General features: G+C 44.5%; 1 protein-coding gene across 6 annotated transcripts in view; it reads right to left on the minus strand.

Moving 5' to 3' along the window:
* The window catches only part of SATB1 (SATB homeobox 1), a 235,187-nt gene that overhangs the window by 93,306 nt on the left and 117,565 nt on the right, over positions 1 to 24,316 (minus strand). For 2 of the 6 annotated variants that reach the window (XM_069729966.1, XM_069729965.1), the window contains 4 exons: positions 5,856 to 6,091; positions 3,374 to 3,550; positions 2,520 to 2,646; positions 1,641 to 1,764 (listed from right to left, as the gene is read on the minus strand). In XM_069729966.1, the coding sequence (XP_069586067.1) occupies positions 1,641 to 1,764; positions 2,520 to 2,646; positions 3,374 to 3,550; positions 5,856 to 6,066 (639 nt within the window). In that variant the 5' untranslated portion in view covers positions 6,067 to 6,091. Of the gene's footprint in view, positions 1 to 1,640; positions 1,765 to 2,519; positions 2,647 to 3,373; positions 3,551 to 5,855; positions 6,092 to 8,153; positions 9,587 to 24,316 lie in introns of those variants that run through there. The other 4 variants (XM_069729969.1, XM_069729968.1, XM_069729967.1 and 1 more) reach the window with 4 other exon arrangements.

Raw genomic sequence — 24,316 nt, forward strand, 5'->3', positions numbered from 1 at the left:
TGATCTAAAATGGAAAAAAAAAAATCTCTATTGACAAATACTAAGTATTTTTTTTTTTTACAGGATACATTTAGCATTAAATCTGCAGTATGGCCCTAGCTTATTTTTATGCTGTTTTCTTGCAGGGAAAAAAAAAAAAACACCTTTTTTATACTTTCAAACACAGTCCTAATAATTAAAAAAAAAAAAAAAAAAAAGACACTCAACTAGTTCAGTCTTTTACCTAAAAATTATGATCAAAAGAGTGCATTAATTATGGAAAATATTAATGAAAGCATATTCAAATGACTAAATAAAGAGACCACTATTTGCATACCCCATTATAAATCAGTTCAATACTCAGGAGTGATCGGAATAATACAAAAAAAAAAAAATATCTTTTTTTTTGGCAATGGGAAAAGCAGAAAACAATTTTACCTGCATATAATCAACTAAGGGATATTTTTCTCTCTAAATATTCCTCTGCAGAGGTCTATTTTTTTTTTAGTATTTAAAAAAAAAAAAAAAAAAAAATGGAACAAATCCTATCTGCAGGTAACAGCCATAGTGAGCACCTAAAAGCCTGCATAATCGAAATTAACGTGGCGCTTCTGTAAACACATAAATGAATGGTGAAAAAAAAAAAGAGTTTTGATTATTTCCAGGCCAACAATAATTGAACAGGTGCCACAAGACTGGAGGAACAACAAAATAACTGTGCAGTATACCAACTGGACAAGTTCATCCTCATGAAAAGTTGCCATGGAGAAAAATAATATATATATATATATATATATATATATATATATCTATCCCACGTCTAAGACCATACAAATAAACTGTATAAATAAATTAAAATCAATTAAAAAATAAATAAATAATAATTAAAAAAAAAAAAAAAAAAAATCGCATGATTACTAATGAAACGATTAAGTACCAAAAATCATCACTATACCCCGACATGTAGTATAGTGAGTAGGCAGAATATATACATGTCATTAAAATAAGACTATACATTTTGATATTGCTAGCCTTACATGGCAAGAAAGCCAGCCACCAGGTTAGAGGGAAAGAAGGTAGATCAGTACAGATCATATAGTAGAAGGGGAGAAAAACAAAAAACAAAACACATGTAAATAAAATAAAAATCAGCATACGGGTTTGTGGGTATGTTTGCTAAACTGCAGTTTAAAACCCGTCAGAACCAACAAAAGGAAATGATTTGTAAACATTCTATAAAAGGGATGTGAACGCTGAGCAGTGACATCACCGTGGCAAAACAGTGACTATCAGGGCAAACGAGACCCTACTGAAACCCACAACCGAGTCCTTCGCGATCAGTATCTTTAGTGCCAGATTTCAATGGTTTAATTGTATTACTAGAATATTTTAATTAGATTATATGACAGGATTCTAATTGTGTTGCTTGTAATTATTCCAGGTCCCAGGAGGAATCTTTTCTCACTTTTTCCCCCCCTTAGCTGCATGCATAATTCATAGTTTGGGTGTAGACATTTGTACAAGACATTTTCCTACTGTTGTGGACAGCAAGTATACAGCGGCAATTACATCACGGCGCAGGCGACACGAGATCATCTCGACAAGTCGCGCCAATGGCCGGACCGCGATTAGCAGTGGTCAAGTAGTGAAGTCCCCGATACCTGTGATAGAGGGCATTCCTTAGCTAGGGAGCTCTGGTTCATATCTTTCAGTAAGTCCTTCAGAGCGTTGCGTACGGTTATGTGGGACCACTGCTCGGGAGGTAAGTCTTCAAGTTTAGGGCAACTATTAGAAACAGATTAGAGAAGGGATTATTACAAGATGGCATCCTGCTGCAGAACATTCCTTTAAGACAGACAGATTTCATTTTGCGCATCAAGCAGATGCATCTGGAGATTGCTCTCGGTCTCCTGATTGTTCCGATTAGTTAATTACTTTATACAACACATCTGCTGTATTGATGCATGAATTATACATCAGCTGCATGTGGCGACTATTTTTTTTGCATGTTACTTCTACCTTCCTGCTCTGATGCGCTCGGTGAAACAATTTAAGGTGCAATGTCTTCTCACAACTGATCATGAGAAACAGACTTAAGAAAAAAAAGACAAAAAAAAATTCCTCTTCTCTACAATCGTCATTGGAGTATAAACAACAAAAAAACAACAACAAAAAACACCAGATTACATTAAGAAGGGTGAAGTCATTCTTTCGCTGAACATACCCAGATGGCATGGTACAGGATATGCAAAATATTGTTTTGTTAAGTACACTTTATGTAAAACACCAATTTGTAAGGCACGTATTGAATTAATTGACTAAATATAATTCAGTGCATATAGCAAGACAATGAAAAAAAAAAAAAAAAGAAGAAGAAACGAAGGACGCTTCGTTCAAAGTGACAACGCTACTTTGGATTGCTTTTGAACTTTGATTTGGCTCTATGGCTGCCCGTCATTAAACACGTGTGATATGGGAATATCGCACATCTGCTGCTGCTGCTAATGAACAAGGCGCTTCTGAGTCACGGTATGACTCACCTGTGTAGCTGGATTTTCAGGGTGACCACATGAAACACGTCTTGAAGCATATCTGCCACAGTTGCATCGGGAGCATCTGTCACACAGGAGAGTGGAACTGGATTCCATTTACCGACCTGGATTAGCCCTAGACCAGGAGGACAAAGTGACAGCCCTAATTAGCAAGGTACAGGAGAGAGGAGGGGGAAAGAGGGAAAAAAAAACAAAAAAACAAAAACAAAACACAAGACATAACACCATCTAGCCATTTAAAAATAAATACAAATGAACAAATCATACTACGTAGGTAAAAAAAATAAATAAAAAATAATTATATATATATATATATATATATATATATATATATATATATATATATATATATATATATATACACACACACATACATACATTATATATATATATTTTTATCATAATATATTGTACCTGCATTAATTAACAATAAAATGAATATTAACATTCGCGCATAATTCAGAGATGCTAAAGCTTAAACGATTTCGCACCTTAAACGGTTTCGGAATAGTGAGCAGCAACTTACACAGCCCAAATAATAATAAAAATGTGAAAAGGGAAAACACATCTAGGTATTTAGTCATAAATGCAAATCGACTCTCAGCATTCCATCTGCTCAGATAAGCTCAGCATTCCTCCCCACATTCTCAGTGGACCATATTATTAAGGTCAATATTCCTGCTTATGATTCAGTGACGTCTGAAGTTCCTTACAACTAGCCACAATTTGGTTACCAAAAAAATAATAAAAATAAATAATAAATGATCCTAAAAACAAAAGAAAGAATTTAAAAAAAAGCATAAGCATTCGCTATAATATTTTCTTACAACTTTTCTATTCACCTTTGGCCTGGGCAGCTGCACTGTGAGAATATCCAAGGGAGAGAAGAGCCATTTCGATCAACTGGTTGAAAAGCATGTCCTTCCTGACCAATACGAACTCTGCATGTTCTTCTTTGCAGTCGTACTCGATGAAATTTTCGTAATGCTCCACGACACAGAAAACTGGAAGCATGTTTCCTATGGATACGAGAAAAAAGAAAACAAAATGTTTGGCGTCAACGACCAGACCACCACATCCACGAGAAATCAGCAACAAGACAGCAAGTTTAGCTTGAATTTCAGATGACCGAATACCGAGAAAACAGCGTTACTTCTAAGAACGAAAATAAACACGTCATCGACCTAGAAGTGTCAACCGTTGAGTTCTGCAGGTTGGTCAAAACATCTCTTGTCATCTCCGATTAAATAACAAAAAAAAAACCTAAAACACACCCCCTCACAAAAAATTGCCATTTTGTTAACCCTTTGATTAAAAAATAAAACCAACAACTTCCTATGCCGTTATTTTAAAAACACCTCAGTCAGTGACAATCTAAGGACCTAATGCCCCAGCGGCATACTAAATATTACAGCCAATCTGACAGCAGTGATGTAGACCTTGGATTCCGGAGGAGCAGAAGACCACATTGTGGTATGTTGTCTTGAAAGTCTTTAAACTACCAAGTCAGTCATTGAAGAATTACATAATAAAGCGACTTTTTAACTCAATATCTTACGGCAAGTATACCAAAAATGTTAATGTATTAAAAAAAGCGCCAGAATTTACGAAAAATGGGCGCATTTAGAATATTTACATAAATCTCATATTACAAAAAAATTTTAAAAAATTACATACGCAAACCAGGGATCGATTTACTGCTGCGCTCCATGGTCCAGTTTGGTATAGAATAGGTTAACATCTAGAAAATTCTTCCAACGTGTAGGAAGACTGGAGCTATTCTCTTCTGAAGGAGTAGCTAAGTGGGGATTCCTCCGGCTTTGAAGTGGGTGAGGGGAGCTCAATTCATTATGTGAACTCTCCTTGCGACCTTATACAAGTCGCTCATTTGTTCTCTCCTGGCACAGAGGAGTAGATTACCATCTATTCAATGCACAGGCTCCCTGCGCTCCAAACTTACAACCGCCGGATCATTGTATAGAACTATATAGATGTTACGCGGCTCGGAGCAATTAGGAGATGACTGACGAATGGGCAGATTTTAATTAGCGGATCTCTCCGACGTTTAGAGAGCGCCAAGTGTTGAGCCTTTAGAGAGCTGCTGCTCTTAACAGCACCCATGTGAGCTTCCATGTATTCTCCTCTGGACAAGTGATCAGCAGATCTGTCACACAACTGTTCCCCTGATCTAAGACTTGGCTCCGCTTCCTAGTGCAGCAACTTTATAACTGTCCAGCATTTAAAAAAAAAAAAAGAGGAAAGGTTTGGTAAGTGCTAAAAATACAAGATGATCCCAACCTGAAGGCACTGCTAGGGCTTTTGCTGAACATTTATGACTCTATGTAAACAAGTGGACTGCATAATAAGGAGCAATGAAAGTCTGTAGGATCCTTGTCTAAAACCGTCCTGGAATTAAAGTGAACTGTGCAAACCTCACATAGTACCAGAGACAGCCGAAATCTCCTATTTAGGAATTTATAGTAACTTATAGGTTTGCAGGCGTCAGAATGTCCTCTTATAGAGCCTCGCTCCAGCTCCTCGGTACAATATTAATGCGCCCGCCTTGAAAAAGCCATAATAAATTATATTTTTAATGCTTCTCCTACCCTGGCTTTCTTAAGATGCATACATTCTTGGCAAACAATCAATAAATAGGGTAATCATGAACAGAGGCCAAAGAATTTGCTGAAGTGCTGTTTTTCCATTTTAATAGATAGAGATCTAACAATACCGACTGCTGTGTCTGTTCATTTTAGGATCAATATATGCTTTGTTTTCGCCAAACGGAATGCAAAATGAAGGATTGTATGAGAAATGTTACACTTTGAGGACAATGAAATTCCATTGCCTTCCACGAACCAAACTCGAAAACGATCAGTTGTCTGAAAAAAAAAAAATCAGGCACATTGTCTTCTAGAAGGAAAACAAATTAAATAAATAAAAATATCTAATCTAGGTAAAAAATTATTAGTATTAAAAAGAATACAAAACTAAAAAAAAAAAAATAAGATTACGCTTCTTAAAAGGCTGAAATAAGCCCAAGATCATCAGAATCTTCTGCTAGTGGATACTAAAGGACTTATAGTATTTTCCTCCCCTCTTACTATACTTAGGTAACACAAAAAAAACTAATTAAATATAAAGTAATTAGAGTAAAAGCAATGTAATATACCTTCAGAAGGAAAAAAACAAAAACAAAAAGAAAACCTAAAAAGTCAAAGTTGGCGAAAGTGCAATTCAAATTCTCATTTTTCAAAAACAATTCGTAGGATGCAGCAGCAGTTTCTCCATCACCTAAAATTGAGGAAGAGAAGAGAAGATTACCTTTTCTGATACTGCTCCTCATCATGTGTGCAGAGTGTCTAAGTGGCACCCCTTGCATTTTGGCTCCTGTGCTTCCAAGTCTTCCTCTTCCTAGAGGACTTCCATTCTGCTCAAGGCGGGCTATTTTGGCTGGCGGACCTTTTGGATCGCTTACATTGTTAGACATTTCTAAATGTTCTATCCCCTGAGTTGTCTCGTTCGAATGATCCATGCTCAGTCCCGCCTCTAAGGATCACCTGGCATAATTAAAAAAAAAAGTATTTATAAATCAGCGAGGCATACTGTCTTTAGGGGAGAAAGAAAAAAAACAAAAAAAAACACCACAACCAAATTTATTTGAACAGACATCCATTTATATGCATGGTCATAATTAAATGTTACACGTAGACCTCCAGATGAGAGACTACCCAGTCTGCTATTCCAGAACACCTGCGAAGCTGGTCCTTATCGATTTTTCATAAAATCGTCATTACACAATGGACAGAAGAGTCAATAACTTATGGCACGAGTGTGTCATGATCTGCACCGATCAATGACACGAGGATGAGGTTCTTAGACTTCACTCCGGCACGTTGAACTCACCAGGAACTTAAGAAACTTGGGTTTAGCAGTTGTCATCAAAGTATGGGGACAAGTAGACAAGAAGACATACCTAGGGATTAAGAAAAGGGCCAGGTGGGATGGAGGAGCAGATAACTGATCAGATCACTCCAATACTAAAAGGAACTCGATGAACAAGTGTTTTGAGTCAGAACTTCACGTCTACATAAGCTCCTGCTGCCAGGACTTCTCCACGGTTCACGAGAAAGGTCCTTATAAGATCAATAAAACTTTTTAAACAAAAGAGAAAGTTACGAGACGTGAGAAACCCGGGGAATTCGTTTTTTTGTAGATTTACAGAATATACCATGGCCCAAACTAGAACATATCATATGGGTCAGTGGAGCGTCATCTTTAAACTTCTACCAATGCCAAGAAACTTCCAGACACAACACTCAAGGACTTATTCGAGAATTTTTAGTCACTAAATCTCATTACTTTATGCCATTTCTTAAGACATTACCACTCTTCACATTGAAATATTGACGGTTCCAGCTCAGAAGCCAATATAATCAGAAGACGTGCATGGTGGACCTGATGTTACTCAATGGCTCTGACATCATATCGAGGAGTATAAGCTGCCACCATTAGCTGGTGTAGTAGATGGTATGGACACATCGCTCCATCTACTTCATTTCCACATCAGCATCAAAATCTGTATCCAACGTACAGAAAACATCTAATTTCCCCCATTGAAAGCTCGGTGCCCAGGGCTAAAGTTCACCAAGATCTCAGTTACAAATAATGACAAGCAGAGCAGCCCCACAATGACAGCACAAGGCGGTGACTATTATCTGTAGTTATCCCTGTCAGCCAGAGCTGCTCTTCTCCTTAACCCATTCATTACAAAATAAGAGGAGGGGGAGCACACCAAGGATTTCACCGGGATCACGACAAAACCTGAAAATCCAACAGAACCCAAGAAGATAATGAAAACAGCACGAGGGAAAAACCAAGAACCACCAAAGGTCCATCATGGGCACAGAGGAAGACATTAGAGGCAGTTCTTACAAGACTTTTTTTTTCTTCTTAAGATTTTAGATCTTCTTCTGAAGACCTCACCAATATCTAACAACGGTTGGAAAAGTTCTTAAGAAGCGTCACTTATTGCACCGACCTAGAAAACTTGTGACAATAAATCCCAAAATAACTGTCGACAATATTTTTGTTTAGCCCAATTTTAAGACTGTTGCGCTTTCGAACACGCAACGATAAGGAAAGGGTCTGCAATGGTCGGAATTGGAAGACGTCTGGGGCGTCTAAGGGTCAAAAGTGGAGATGACACATGGAGTTAACGACCAGTGAAGTGTAGGTGAATCAGCGTCGTTGTCCGCAGTATGTAATTACCCCTGTGTATATATAAAGAAGGGGTGTGTTTGTATGTACACAAGAGACAAGTATGGCACCGAAAAATAATAAAGAGGACATCATCACTCCTAATTGTAAGAATGAAATTCTGTCCGGAAAGAGCGTGGTGGGACCAAGCAAAAGTTTCCACGCCGCTGTCACCCCACGTATGGCGGTGACAGGGCATCAACGCCGGAGTCCCAGGAGGCTCAGGAAGCCGGGAAGTTACACGCCAGCCTGCAGCCTCCGGTCCACAATCCCGGCCAGGATTTCCCTTTGACCTTTTAAAGAGACAAAGAAGCAAAGTGCTCCCCAATGTGACAACCCCGGCAGGCAGGCAGCAATACTCACCACTCCACAACATAGAAATGGACGGCGTCCTCCTGACAGCAGCGCACCCGGGATCCGCTCTTCTAGATTAACCTTCTTCCCCCCCCCAAAATGGAGGAAATTAAATAAAGATCTAGCAAAAAAAAATGTGCAAAAGGAAGGACGAGCGAGATTACAAAAAAAAAAAAGAAGTCTTCAATGCTCAGAGATGCTCAGAAGAGGAAGCTGCCGCCGTCCCTCAGTCGGGAGACGGGTCCACAAGGCTTGCAATCAACTGGAGCCCCAGCATAGTGACAAGAGGATGGGGGGTGGCAGATAACAGAGAGCTGACGCTGACGCCTGCCACTTAGGTCCATTCAGTCCAATAATAAATAAGAGCAGCAAAGTTTCTTCCAGGATCCGAGGATGGGAGTAGTTGACAGGTGGATGTATAAGTAGATGGGAGGTATCGCACGGATGGAGGGGGGAGTAGTCGGGGAGATAAATAAATAATAACGAGAAATGGAAGGAAAGACAAGTGAGGAAAGTGCGAGCAGCAGCTGGAGCCTTGTCACAGGGGGAGGAGGACGGGGAAGTGCTCAGTAGTTTCTCACAATGCAGGAAGATGCTGCTCACAATGGGCAGAGGATGGGAGTTGTGCTGCTGTATTGTGCGCTGTCCAGAGCTGCTCTGCTCGGATGTGTCCCCATGAAATTATTACTTGTATTGACTCATCCCTCCTCCTCCTGCCGATCGCTGCTGTGCTAGTGCTGCCGCCGATCGCTGCTGTGCTAGTGCTGCCGCCGATCGCTGCTGTGCTAGTGCTGCCGCCGATCGCTGCTGTGCTAGTGCTGCCGCCGATCGCTGCTCTGCACTAGTGCTGCCGCCGATCGCTGCTGTGCTAGTGCTGCCGCCGATCGCTGCTGTGCTAGCGCTGCCGCCGATCGCTGCTGTGCTAGTGCTGCCGCCGATCGCTGCTGTGCTAGTGCTGCCGCCGATCGCTGCTGTGCTAGTGCTGCCGCCGATCGCTGCTGTGCTAGTGCTGCCGCCGATCGCTGCTGTGTTAGTGCTGCCGCCGATCGCTGCTGTGCTAGCGCTGCCGCCGATCGCTGCTCTGCACTAGTGCTGCCGCCGCCGCCGCTGCTCTCCGGGAAGATGTCGGGGCTGTCGCTGCTGCAGCTTCTTCTTCCTCCTCCTCATTTTAATACAAAATGAGAGCAGCCAGGCCACCGCCGGAGCTCCCGCTCCCTGCCTGCAGCCCCAAGCCCTTCCCTGGCGGCCCCGGATCAGCCGACGTCCTGGGAGAGACACAGAGGAGGAGGAGGAGAGACATGATGAGAGGGGGAGGAGAGCAGCAGGCTGGGATAAATGGGCTCAGGATGGGGGATATACGGGGAAGTCCGGGGCATTGGTGCAGGAGGAGGAGGAGGAGGGTAATTATGAGGGGGCAGGAGATAATGGGGGGGATTGGGATTTCCGGACGCGCAGGAATCTGTAATCTTCCTGATTAGTGTGAGGCGGCTGCGCGCAGATTATACACAATAGCCGGAATAACAGGGAGCAGTGAGGGCGGAGGCATCATGGCCGGGGAGGCTGTGACACTCGGCACAACAAGGAGGAGGAGTGTGCGCAGCCACACAGGCCAGAGCCGAGCGGCGACAGGACCTGCCATGATGTCAGGCCGTGCTAGCCGTGACACGGGAGGGAGGAGCCGCCTCAGGAGCAGCGCTGCTCATACTTCACCGTAGGGACGAGAGTGTCCCCGGGAGCAGGTGACAGAAAGTTCTGTGCTGTACGGACTGCAAGCTCAGCTCTGCATGGATAATAACCACACTCAGCTCTGCATGCATTACACACTCAGCTCTGCACTGCATGGATAATAACCACACTCCGCTCTGCACTGCATGGATAATAACCACACTCAGCTCTGCATGCATTACACACTCAGCTCTGCACTGCATGCATTACACACTCAGCTCTGCACTGCATGCATTACACACTCAGCTCTGCACTGCATGGATAATAACCACACTCAGCTCTGCATGCATTACACACTCAGCTCTGCACTGCATGGATAATAACCACACTCAGCTCTGCACTGCATGGATAATAACCACACTCCGCTCTGCACTGCATGGATAATAACCACACTCAGCTCTGCATGCATTACACACTCAGCTCTGCACTGCATGCATTACACACTCAGCTCTGCACTGCATGGATGATAACCACACTCAGCTCTGCATGCATTACACACTCAGCTCTGCACTGCATGGATAATAACCACACTCAGCTCTGCACTGCATGGATAATAACCACACTCCGCTCTGCACTGCATGGATAATAACCACACTCAGCTCTGCACTGCATGGATAATAACCACACTCAGCTCTGCACTGCATGGATAATAACCACACTCCGCTCTGCACTGCATGGATAATAACCACACTCAGCTCTGCATGCATTACACACTCAGCTCTGCACTGCATGCATTACACACTCAGCTCTGCACTGCATGGATGATAACCACACTCAGCTCTGCACTGCATGGATAATAACCACACTCCGCTCTGCACTGCATGGATAATAACCACACTCAGCTCTGCATGCATTACACACTCAGCTCTGCACTGCATGCATTACACACTCAGCTCTGCACTGCATGGATAATAACCACACTCAGCTCTGCATGCATTACACACTCAGCTCTGCACTGCATGGATAATAACCACACTCAGCTCTGCACTGCATGGATAATAACCACACTCCGCTCTGCACTGCATGGATAATAACCACACTCAGCTCTGCACTGCATGCATTACACACTCAGCTCTGCACTGCATGGATGATAACCACACTCAGCTCTGCACTGCATGGATAATAACCACACTCAGCTCTGCATGCATTACACACTCAGCTCTGCACTGCATGGATAATAACCACACTCAGCTCTGCATGCATTACACACTCAGCTCTGCACTGCATGGATAATAACCACACTCAGCTCTGCACTGCATGGATAATAACCACACTCCGCTCTGCACTGCATGCATTACACACTCAGCTCTGCACTGCATGGATGATAACCACACTCAGCTCTGCACTGCATGGATAATAACCACACTCAGCTCTGCACTGCATGGATAATAACCACACTCAGCTCTGCACTGCATGGATAATAACCACACTCCGCTCTGCACTGCATGGATAATAACCACACTCAGCTCTGCATGCATTACACACTCAGCTCTGCACTGCATGCATTACACACTCAGCTCTGCACTGCATGGATGATAACCACACTCAGCTCTGCACTGCATGGATAATAACCACACTCCGCTCTGCACTGCATGGATAATAACCACACTCAGCTCTGCATGCATTACACACTCAGCTCTGCACTGCATGCATTACACACTCAGCTCTGCACTGCATGGATAATAACCACACTCAGCTCTGCATGCATTACACACTCAGCTCTGCACTGCATGGATAATAACCACACTCAGCTCTGCACTGCATGGATAATAACCACACTCCGCTCTGCACTGCATGGATAATAACCACACTCAGCTCTGCACTGCATGCATTACACACTCAGCTCTGCACTGCATGGATGATAACCACACTCAGCTCTGCACTGCATGGATAATAACCACACTCAGCTCTGCATGCATTACACACTCAGCTCTGCACTGCATGGATAATAACCACACTCAGCTCTGCATGCATTACACACTCAGCTCTGCACTGCATGGATAATAACCACACTCAGCTCTGCACTGCATGGATAATAACCACACTCAGCTCTGCACTGCATGCATTACACACTCAGCTCTGCACTGCATGGATGATAACCACACTCAGCTCTGCACTGCATGGATAATAACCACACTCCGCTCTGCACTGCATGGATAATAACCACACTCAGCTCTGCATGCATTACACACTCAGCTCTGCACTGCATGGATAATAACCACACTCAGCTCTGCATGCATTACACACTCAGCTCTGCACTGCATGGATAATAACCACACTCAGCTCTGCACTGCATGGATAATAACCACACTCAGCTCTGCACTGCATGCATTACACACTCAGCTCTGCACTGCATGGATGATAACCACACTCAGCTCTGCACTGCATGGATAATAACCACACTCAGCTCTGCACTGCATGGATAATAACCACACTCCGCTCTGCACTGCATGGATAATAACCACACTCAGCTCTGCATGCATTACACACTCAGCTCTGCACTGCATGGATAATAACCACACTCAGCTCTGAATGCATTACACACTCAGCTCTGCACTGCATGGATAATAACCACACTCAGCTCTGCATGCATTACACACTCCGCTCTGCACTGCATGGATAATAACCACACTCAGCTCTGCACTGCATGCATTACACACTCAGCTCTGCACTGCATGGATAATAACCACACTCAGCTCTGCACTGCATGGATAATAACCACACTCCGCTCTGCACTGCATGGATAATAACCACACTCAGCTCTGCACTGCATGGATAATAACCACACTCAGCTCTGCACTGCATGCATTACACACTCAGCTCTGCACTGCATGGATAATAACCACAGACAGCTCTGCACTGCATGCATTACACACTCAGCTCTGCACTGCATGGATAATAACCACACTCAGCTCTGCACTGCATGGATAATAACCACACTCAGCTCTGCACTGCATGGATAATAACCACACTCAGCTCTGCACTGCATGGATAATAACCACACTCAGCTCTGCACTGCATGGATAATAACCACACTCAGCTCTGCACTGCATGCATTACACACTCAGCTCTGCACTGCATGGATAATAACCACACTCAGCTCTGCACTGCATGGATAATAACCACACTCAGCTCTGCACTGCATGGATAATAACCACACTCAGCTCTGCACTGCATGGATAATAACCACACTCAGCTCTGCACTGCATGCATTACACACTCAGCTCTGCACTGCATGGATAATAACCACACTCAGCTCTGCACTGCATGCATTACACACTTAGCTCTGCACTGCATGGATAACCACAGACAGCTCTGCACTGCATGGATAATAACCACACTCAGCTCTGCACTGCATGGATAATAACCACACTCAGCTCTGCACTGCATGGATAATAACCACACTCAGCTCTGCACTGCATGGATAATAACCACACTCCGCTCTGCACTGCATGGATAATAACCACACTCAGCTCTGCACTGCATGGATAATAACCACACTCAGCTCTGCACTGCATGGATAATAACCACACTCCGCTCTGCACTGCATGGATAATAACCACACTCAGCTCTGCATGCATTACACACTCAGCTCTGCACTGCATGCATTACACACTCAGCTCTGCACTGCATGGATGATAACCACACTCAGCTCTGCACTGCATGGATAATAACCACACTCCGCTCTGCACTGCATGGATAATAACCACACTCAGCTCTGCATGCATTACACACTCAGCTCTGCACTGCATGCATTACACACTCAGCTCTGCACTGCATGGATAATAACCACACTCAGCTCTGCATGCATTACACACTCAGCTCTGCACTGCATGGATAATAACCACACTCAGCTCTGCACTGCATGGATAATAACCACACTCCGCTCTGCACTGCATGGATAATAACCACACTCAGCTCTGCACTGCATGCATTACACACTCAGCTCTGCACTGCATGGATGATAACCACACTCAGCTCTGCACTGCATGGATAATAACCACACTCAGCTCTGCATGCATTACACACTCAGCTCTGCACTGCATGGATAATAACCACACTCAGCTCTGCATGCATTACACACTCAGCTCTGCACTGCATGGATAATAACCACACTCAGCTCTGCACTGCATGGATAATAACCACACTCAGCTCTGCACTGCATGCATTACACACTCAGCTCTGCACTGCATGGATGATAACCACACTCAGCTCTGCACTGCATGGATAATAACCACACTCAGCTCTGCACTGCATGGATAATAACCACACTCAGCTCTGCACTGCATGGATAATAACCACACTCCGCTCTGCACTGCATGGATAATAACCACACTCAGCTCTGCATGCATTACACACTCAGCTCTGCACTGCATGCATTACACACTCAGCTCTGCACTGCATGGATGATAACCACACTCAGCTCTGCACTGCATGGATAATAACCACACTCCGCTCTGCACTGCATGGATAATAACCACACTCAGCTCTGCATGCATTACACACTCAGCTCTGCACTGCATGCATTACACACTCAGCTCTGCACTGCATGGATAATAACCACACTCAGCTCTGCATGCATTACACACTCAGCTCTGCACTGCATGGATAATAACCACACTCAGCTCTGCACTGCATGGATAATAACCACACTCCGCTCTGCACTGCATGGATAATAACCACACTCAGCTCTGCACTGCATGCATTACACACTCAGCTCTGCACTGCATGGATGATAACCACACTCAGCTCTGCACTGCATGGATAATAACCACACTCAGCTCTGCATGCATTACACACTCAGCTCTGCACTGCATGGATAATAACCACACTCAGCTCTGCATGCATTACACACTCAGCTCTGCACTGCATGGATAATAACCACACTCAGCTCTGCACTGCATGGATAATAACCACACTCAGCTCTGCACTGCATGCATTACACACTCAGCTCTGCACTGCATGGATGATAACCACACTCAGCTCTGCACTGCATGGATAATAACCACACTCCGCTCTGCACTGCATGGATAATAACCACACTCAGCTCTGCATGCATTACACACTCAGCTCTGCACTGCATGGATAATAACCACACTCAGCTCTGCATGCATTACACACTCAGCTCTGCACTGCATGGATAATAACCACACTCAGCTCTGCACTGCATGGATAATAACCACACTCAGCTCTGCACTGCATGCATTACACACTCAGCTCTGCACTGCATGGATGATAACCACACTCAGCTCTGCACTGCATGGATAATAACCACACTCAGCTCTGCACTGCATGGATAATAACCACACTCCGCTCTGCACTGCATGGATAATAACCACACTCAGCTCTGCATGCATTACACACTCAGCTCTGCACTGCATGGATAATAACCACACTCAGCTCTGAATGCATTACACACTCAGCTCTGCACTGCATGGATAATAACCACACTCAGCTCTGCATGCATTACACACTCCGCTCTGCACTGCATGGATAATAACCACACTCAGCTCTGCACTGCATGCATTACACACTCAGCTCTGCACTGCATGGATAATAACCACACTCAGCTCTGCACTGCATGGATAATAACCACACTCCGCTCTGCACTGCATGGATAATAACCACACTCAGCTCTGCACTGCATGGATAATAACCACACTCAGCTCTGCACTGCATGCATTACACACTCAGCTCTGCACTGCATGGATAATAACCACAGACAGCTCTGCACTGCATGCATTACACACTCAGCTCTGCACTGCATGGATAATAACCACACTCAGCTCTGCACTGCATGGATAATAACCACACTCAGCTCTGCACTGCATGGATAATAACCACACTCAGCTCTGCACTGCATGGATAATAACCACACTCAGCTCTGCACTGCATGGATAATAACCACACTCAGCTCTGCACTGCATGCATTACACACTCAGCTCTGCACTGCATGGATAATAACCACACTCAGCTCTGCACTGCATGGATAATAACCACACTCAGCTCTGCACTGCATGGATAATAACCACACTCAGCTCTGCACTGCATGGATAATAACCACACTCAGCTCTGCACTGCATGCATTACACACTCAGCTCTGCACTGCATGGATAATAACCACACTCAGCTCTGCACTGCATGCATTACACACTTAGCTCTGCACTGCATGGATAACCACAGACAGCTCTGCACTGCATGGATAATAACCACACTCAGCTCTGCACTGCATGGATAATAACCACACTCAGCTCTGCACTGCATGGATAATAACCACACTCAGCTCTGCACTGCATGGATAATAACCACACTCAGCTCTGCACTGCAAGTTACACTCAGCTCTGCACTGCATGCATTACACACTCAGCTCTGCACTGCATGGATAATAACCACACTCAGCTCTGCACTGCATGCATTACACACTCAGCTCTGCACTGCATGGCTGATAACCACACTCAGCTCTGCACTGCATGGATGACCACACTCAGCTCTGCACTGCATGGATAATAACCACACTCAGCTCTGCACTGCATGGATAATAACCACACTCAGCTCTGCACTGCATGGATAATAACCACACTCAGCTCTGCAATGCATGGATAATAACCACACTCAGCTCTGCACTGCATGGATAATAACCACACTCAGCTCTGCAATGCATGGATAATAACCACACTCTGCTCTGCACTGCATGGATAATAACCACACTCTGCTCTGCACTGCATGGATAATAACCACACTCAGCTCTGCACTGCATGGATAATAACCACACTCTGCTCTGCACTGCATGTTACACTCAGCTCTGCACTGCATGGATAATAACCACACTGCTCTGCACTGCATGTTACACTCAGCTCTGCACTGCATGCATTAGGCCGGCCTCACACTAGCGAGTTTTACAGACGTATGAGAGGTGCAGAAAATACAGATTGTACACGGTACAATGATTGTCTATGGCCCAGCTCCTATCTGCCGTATTTTACTGATCCGTATTATATGGTCTTCTACGGCCGTAGAAAATCGTAGCATGCTGCATTTGTCACCGTATTGCGCAAAAAATACGCCAAGGAAAGTCTATGGGGGTGAGAAAAATACGGATTACACACAGACCAGCAGTGTGACTTGCGAGAAGTACACAGCGGTGTTCTATAGAAAAGCCGGCAATTCAGTGCGGTGTACAGTAAAATCACACTGACAGGTTAGAATAGATAGAATAAATGTCTACACATAGTATAGGGGTATATATATATATATACATATGTATATATATATATATGTCAGTGAGACACATATATGTATACATATGAACTTGAGCGTGGGAAAATATTCTGAAAAGTTCCCAGGCTCGAAATGAGGACATCCAGCAGAGGGCACATCACCGCAACTCAAGGAACTACAGGTCATTCACCTACATTCCATTCATTCCCCGGGTTTTTACAGGCAGGGGCGGCTGCATTAGCAGGCTTCTGCTTGTAAAATTAGTTAACCCTTTCAGATGGATTTACAGCGTGGGATAAGACTGATCGTCGGAAGGTATGGAATATTGTTGTTTGTTTTGTTTACATTTGTTCCAGGTGACAAGGGTCTTCAGGTGGTTTAAGAGTATAATAAAATATTACAACAACCTGTGTATTTATTTTATTAAAATACTTTGTATTAATGTGTGTGTTGTTTTAACCATTTCATACTATTGGATTAATAATGGATAGGTGTCATAATTGATGCCTCTCCATTATTAATCTGGCTTAATGTCACCTTACAATAGCAAGGTGGCATTAACCCTTCATTACCCCATATCCCACCGCTACACGGGAATTGGAAGAGAGTGGCCAAGTGCCAGAATAGGCGCATCTTCCAGATGTGCCTTTTCTGGGGTGGCTGGGGGCAGATGTTTTTAGCCGGGGGGGGGGGGGTTTCAATAACCATGGACCCTCTCCAGGCTATTAATATTTGCCCTCAGTCACACCAATTTTTTCCGTGATTTAACCCTTTAATTTAATAGCTAGAGCGCCCAAATTTAACATACAGACACTTCTTCCATTATTAAAGAGAAATATGTAATAAAACAAGGAATTTGAGATGGTTTACTGTATGTAAACCATGTCTCATATCATGTCGGGTTTGAGAAGTTTGAGATCTGACACTGATCTGACACTTAAAATACACAGATAGTAATGCCCTGCATCAAACCCAGGTCCTTCCAGCCTGGCCCAAATGGGTTCTGTTTTTAAGAAGTTAAAGGGAACCTATCACCAGTTTTTTTCCTTATCAACTAAAAATATCATCTAATAGAATGTGAGCTATACATTCCCCAACTACTTGTGAAACCCCCTGACTCCCCATAAATCCCCCATAAGAACCTTTTATATTGCTCCGGCACTGTATGGAAATATCCTCGGTCCAGTCCGATGGGCGTTGGTTCTGGCCCCTCTCCCCAGCCCAAATCGGCGTGCTGTACGCATTCCATTCTGTGAATAGTGTTGTTCGTGTACAGGTCCCACACGTACGCCTTCAGATTGCCTCCTGTGCATGCGCAGTATGCTTTGCCCAACTGCGGGCAAAGCCGAAAAGCATTAGTGCGCATGCACCGGAAGTACTATGTCCCTGAAGTCTTTCGCTGTGTTCCGGGACGTAGTTTACCGGTGCATGCGCACTAATGCTTTTCGGCTTTGCCCGCAGTTGGGCAAAGCATATTGCGCATGCACAGGAGGCAATTTGAAGGTGTACGTGCGGGACCTGTACGCGAACAACGCTATTCACAGAATGGAATGCGTACAGTACGCCGATTTGGGGTGGGGAGAGGGGTCAAAACCAACGCCGACCGGACCCAGGATATTTACATACAGCACGGGAGCAATATAAAAGGTTCTTATGGGGGATTCATGGGGAGTCGGGGGGGTTTCACAAGTAGTTGGGGAATGTATAGCTCACACTCTGTTAGATGATATTTTTAGTTGATAGGGAAAAAAACTGGTGACAGGTACCCTTTAACCCGTTAAAAACAGAACCCATTTGGGCCAGGCTGGAAGGACCTGGGTTTGATTCAGGGCATCACTATCTGTGTATTTTAAGTGTAAGATCAGTGGCCCAAAGGCATTTAACCCCTTAAAAACATCAGTTACTTATTCAAATTTGTGAAAATGGTCTGTTTGCATACTTTAATGCCAGTTCTGGTGCCCAGAATCCATTTGGGCCAGGCTGGAGGGACCTGGGATTGATGCAGGGCATCACTATCTGTGTATTTTAAGTGTCAGACCAGTGGCCCAAAGGAATTTAACCCCTTAAAAACACCAGTTACTTATTTAAATCTGTGAAAATGGGCTGTTTGCATACTTTAATGCCAGTTCTGGTGCCCAGAACCCATTTGTGTCAGGCTGCAGAGACCTGGGTTTGATGTAGGGCATCGATATCTGTGTATTTAAGTGTCATATCAGTGGCCAAAAAGCATTTAACCCCTTAAAACATCAGTTACTTATTCAAATGTGTGAAAATGAGCTGTTTGCCCACTTTGATGCCAGTTCTGGTGCCCAGAACCCATTTGGGCCAGGCTGGAGGGACCTGGGTCTGTAGCAGGGCATCACTATCTGTGTATTTTATGTACCAGATCAGTGGCCCAAAGGCATTTAACCCCTTAAAAACATCAGTCACTTATTCAAATGTGTGAAAAAGGGCTGTTTGCCCACTTTGATGCCAGTTCTGGTGCCCAGAACCCATTTGGGCCAGGCTGGAGGGACCTGGGTTTGATGCAGGGCATCACTATCTGTGTATTTTATGTACCAGATCAGTGGCCCAAAGTCATTTAACTCCCTTAAAACATCCGTTACTTATTCAAATGACCAAAATTGACTATCTGCCCACTTTGATGCCAGTTCTCAGGGCCGGCGTCAGCACCCGGCGCACCTGGGCAAATGCCGGGGCCCTGGGGAGAGAGGGGGGCCCACTCATGCTGTCATAGATACAGCTGGGAGAGTGGAGCAGGAGAACATGCTCTCTCCGCCCACAAAGTCACACTGGCTGCGTTCTCTTAACCCCTATGTGCCAGCTCTGACACAAGCATCTTCTCACTCAGTCAGTGCAGCCAGGCAGGCACACATAGGGGTTAAGAGAAGGCAGCCAGTGTGACATTGTTTGTGGGCGGAGAGAGCACATTCCCTGGCTGCAGTGCTGAGCTGAACTTATCAGGCAGATTCCGGAGCTCCTACCAGTGACTGTGACTGAGTGAGTGCTATGGTATCCAGCAGTGGTTGCAGATGGACTTGTGGCTCAGTCTGCTGCTGTCTGTCTCCGTTGCCTAAAAATGTGGGTGATGTCTGGAGGAGCCGCTGGTAGGGTGCAGCCTGCAACCTGCAGCCACCCAGCTCTCCCAGAATACATGCATGCTGCACCAAACCTGCACCAGTGGGGTAGGAAGAAGCTTAACTCCTTCCCATCTGTATGAAGGTTATTGCTGAACCTTAAAGATAACAATCCGGCCCGCATAAATGGGGTTAACCAGATGCCAGGAGGAAGGGGAGCTGCTGCCATGGATAAAACTGAGCTGTGGGCTGTACGTTGGGGCCCCGTGGCCCCAGGCTGCTGACTGGAGGGACTCTGCCCAGTGCTGGCATGTGGGTGATTTCTGCATCTCAGCTTCTCTCCTCCACATCACACTGTGCAGTCACAGCAACATTGGTTGTGTCTGTCCAGGTCCCAGCAGCTGCCACTGCTCCCAAGGACATGGCATCACTTAACCCTTCCCCTGCAGCCACTGGCAACAAATCCACATCATTCCTTGATTAAATCAGGTTCCAACCCAATAGAGGAGCAGACATTTCCTGCTGCCATTAGGATCCGGGAGGGGGTGACCTGTGACATTGGCTGCCCTGCTACTCTGTAGTGGGGGGTGACAAGTGTAACATGGGGTAACGATGAAGGAGAAATGCATAGGATAATAGTGAGCGCGACAGAGGGCAGTGTATGGTTTGGAGCAGTCAGGGGGTGGGCTGCAGGATCCCCCCATACTGTACATGACTACTCAGGACAGGGAGGTGTTTAATGAGGTTCTAATGACGGGGCACTAATTGGGTCATTAGGGTTTGTGGAAAGGATTCAGCATCAGGTCCCTCATTATTGCCTGCATTTCAAAAACCTGACCTGCACATCCAAACATAGACTAAGTGTGAACAGGTGCTGAACCCAGAGTCGCCAACTCGTATATAGTTAAGTAAATAGGGCAGCACACTGCAGCGCCAAAACATGCAAACTTGAAAACACGGAATCTGAACTGCATTACTGCACTAGAAATATGAAAAATGAGAGCTTTTAGCACATAAAAATGGCCAATTTTCTCTGTACCTCGTAGCCACTTTACGGCATCTCTCTTATACGAGGTCCTACGCTTGACCTACCTCGCTGAGAATAAACGTCTCAATCTGAATGGGTACATGTGAAACCTCTTCTTGGACTCAAATTCTCTCTCTCTGTGGAGGGGTATTGGACCTACTATAATTAAAACACCTGAAGCTAGGAGGCGGGGAGTGCACGATCAGAAGGCTAGAGAATACATTTCAAAAACCTGATCAGCATCAGGTCCCTCATTATTGCCTGAGCCGCCTGTTACTTTGTAGCACAGATCTGTTGGGGCCACAAAACCAAACAACGTTGTTTATGTAGAAAAGTCTTTGCTTCATAGAAAATCTCAAAATAGAAAAGATTTTCTGATACAACAACGCCCTGCTCACGACACTGCACAGCACCTCTCCTGTATATATACACTGCACAGCACCTCTCCCCCTGTATATATACACTGCACAGTACCGCTCCTCCTGTGTATATATACACTGCACAGCACCTTTCCTCCTGTATATATACACAGCACCGCTCCTCCTGTATATATACACTGCACAGTACCGCTCCTCCTGTATATATACACTGCACAGCACCTTTCCTCCTGTATATATACACTGCACAGTACCTTTCCTCCTGTATATATACACTGCACAGCACCTTTCCTCCTGTATATATACACTGCACAGTACCACTCCTCCTGTCCTGTATATATACACTGCAGAATTTACAATAGCTGTCACTCATGTAAGAAGTGAAATCTGGCATTGTATTATACATTTCTCTGCCGTATCTGTGCATCATAAATTGGGGTATGTGTTAAAGGGGGGGGCCCACTGAGACTCTTTCGCCCGGGGCCCTCGAAAACCTGGAGCCGGCCCTGCCAGTTCTGATGCCCGACACCCATTTGGGCCAGGCTGGAGATAACTGGTTTTGATGTTGGGCGCCCTGTTCTATATGTCTGTAGTGTGAGCTCAGTGGCCCAAAAGCATTTAACCCTTTCTTCAGCGGTCTTTGGTGCCCACTTTGATGCCCATTTTTGTGCCAGTTTTATTGTTTTTGTAGCTCTTTTTAAGTGTATTCACATCAGGGCACCTCACTGCATTGTCTTTTATTATTGTGATACTTATTTTTTGTTCATAAACCTATAAAAAAACAGAAAATAAAAAATTGCTGAATATGAAACTGAACGAATAAGAAACCAACTTCAGCCTCGTCTACACTCTGCATACATTAGTCAGCTCTGCACTGCATTTATTACATTCAGTTCTGCATACATTACAATCACCTCTGCACTATATATGTTACACTTAGCTCTGCACTGTATATGTTACCCTCAGCACTGCACTGCATACATAAACACACTCCACTCTGCATACATTAGTCAGCTCTGCACTGCATTTATTACATTCACTTCTGCACTGTATATGATACCCTCAGCACTGCACTGCATACATAAACACACTACACTCTGCAAACATTAATCAGCTCTGCACTGCATTTATTACATTCAGTTCTGCATGCATTACACCCAGCTCTGTACTGTATATGTTACACTTAGCTCTGCACTGTATATGTTACCCTCAGCACTGCACTGCATACATAAACACACTACACTCTGCATACATTAGTCAGCTCTGCACTGCATTTATTACATTCAGTTCTGCATACATTACACTCACCTCTGCACTGTATATGTTACACTTAGCTCTGCACTGTATATGTTACCCTCAGCACTGCACTGCATATATAAACACACTCCACTCTGCATACATTAGTCAGCTCTGAACTGCTTGCATTAGACACACTCAGTTCTGCACTGTATATGTTATATACTCTGCTCCGCATACATACACTCATTTCAGCATGTATAAACACTGCACTGTATATGTAACATTCTGCACTGCATGCATTACACACACTCAGCTCTGCACTGAATATGTTATACACTCCACTCGGCATGCATATGCTCAGATCTGCACCGCATTCATTACACACACTCAGTTCTGAACTGTATATGTTATACACTCTGCTCGGCATACATACACTCAGCTCTGCACTGCATGCATTGCAGATACTTGGCTCTGCATGAATAAACTCTGCACTGTATATGTAATATTCTGCACGGCATTCATTACCCACGCTGAGTTCTGTACTGTATGTTATACACTCTGCTCAGCATACATTACACTCAGCTCTGCACTGAATGCATTACACACACTCATCTTTGCATACATTACTCACTTAGCTCTGCTCTAAAAGCATAAACAGTCACTCTGCACTGCATATATTACTCAGCTCTGCACTGCATACATTACAAAGAGCACTTCATGCATTAAATACTCAGCTCTACTCTACATGTACTACACACAGCTGTGATCCGTCCACTTGTATGTATACAATGCAGAGCTATGTGTGTGTTATGCATGTAGTGCAGAGCTACAGTACAGACCAAAAGTTTGGACACACCTTCTCATTTAAAGATTTTTCTGTATCTTCATGACTATGAAAATTGTACATTCACACTGAAGGCATCAAAACTATGAATTAACACATGTGGAATTATATACTTAACAAAAAAGTGTGAAACAACTGAAATTATGTCTTATATTCTAGGTTCTTCAAAGTAGCCACATTTTGCTTTGATGACTGTTTTGCACACTCTTGGCATTCTCTTGATGAGCTTCAAGTTGTAGTCACCGGGAATGGCCTTCCAACAATCTTTAGGAGTTGCCAGAGATGCTTAGCACTTGTTGGCCCTTTTGCCTTCACTCTGCGTTCCAGCTCACCCCAAACCATCTCGATTGGGTTCAGGTCTGGTGACTGTGGAGGCCAGGTCATCTGGCGTAGCACCCCATCACTCTCCTTCTTTGTCAAATAGCCCTTACACAGCCTGGAGGTGTGTTTGGGGTCATTGTCCTGTTGAAAAATAAATGATTGTCCAACTAAATGCAAACCGGATAGAATAGCATGCCGCTGCAAGATGCTGTGGTAGCCATGCTGGTTCAGTATGCCTTCAATTTTGATTAAATCCCCAACAGTGTCACCAGCAAAGCACCCCCACACCATCACACCTCCTACTCTATGCTTCACGGTGGGAACCAGGCATGTAGAGTCCATCC

Source organism: Ranitomeya imitator, chromosome 6 (genome assembly GCF_032444005.1).
Source record: "Ranitomeya imitator isolate aRanImi1 chromosome 6, aRanImi1.pri, whole genome shotgun sequence".
NCBI classification, from domain to species: Eukaryota; Metazoa; Chordata; class Amphibia; order Anura; family Dendrobatidae; genus Ranitomeya; species Ranitomeya imitator.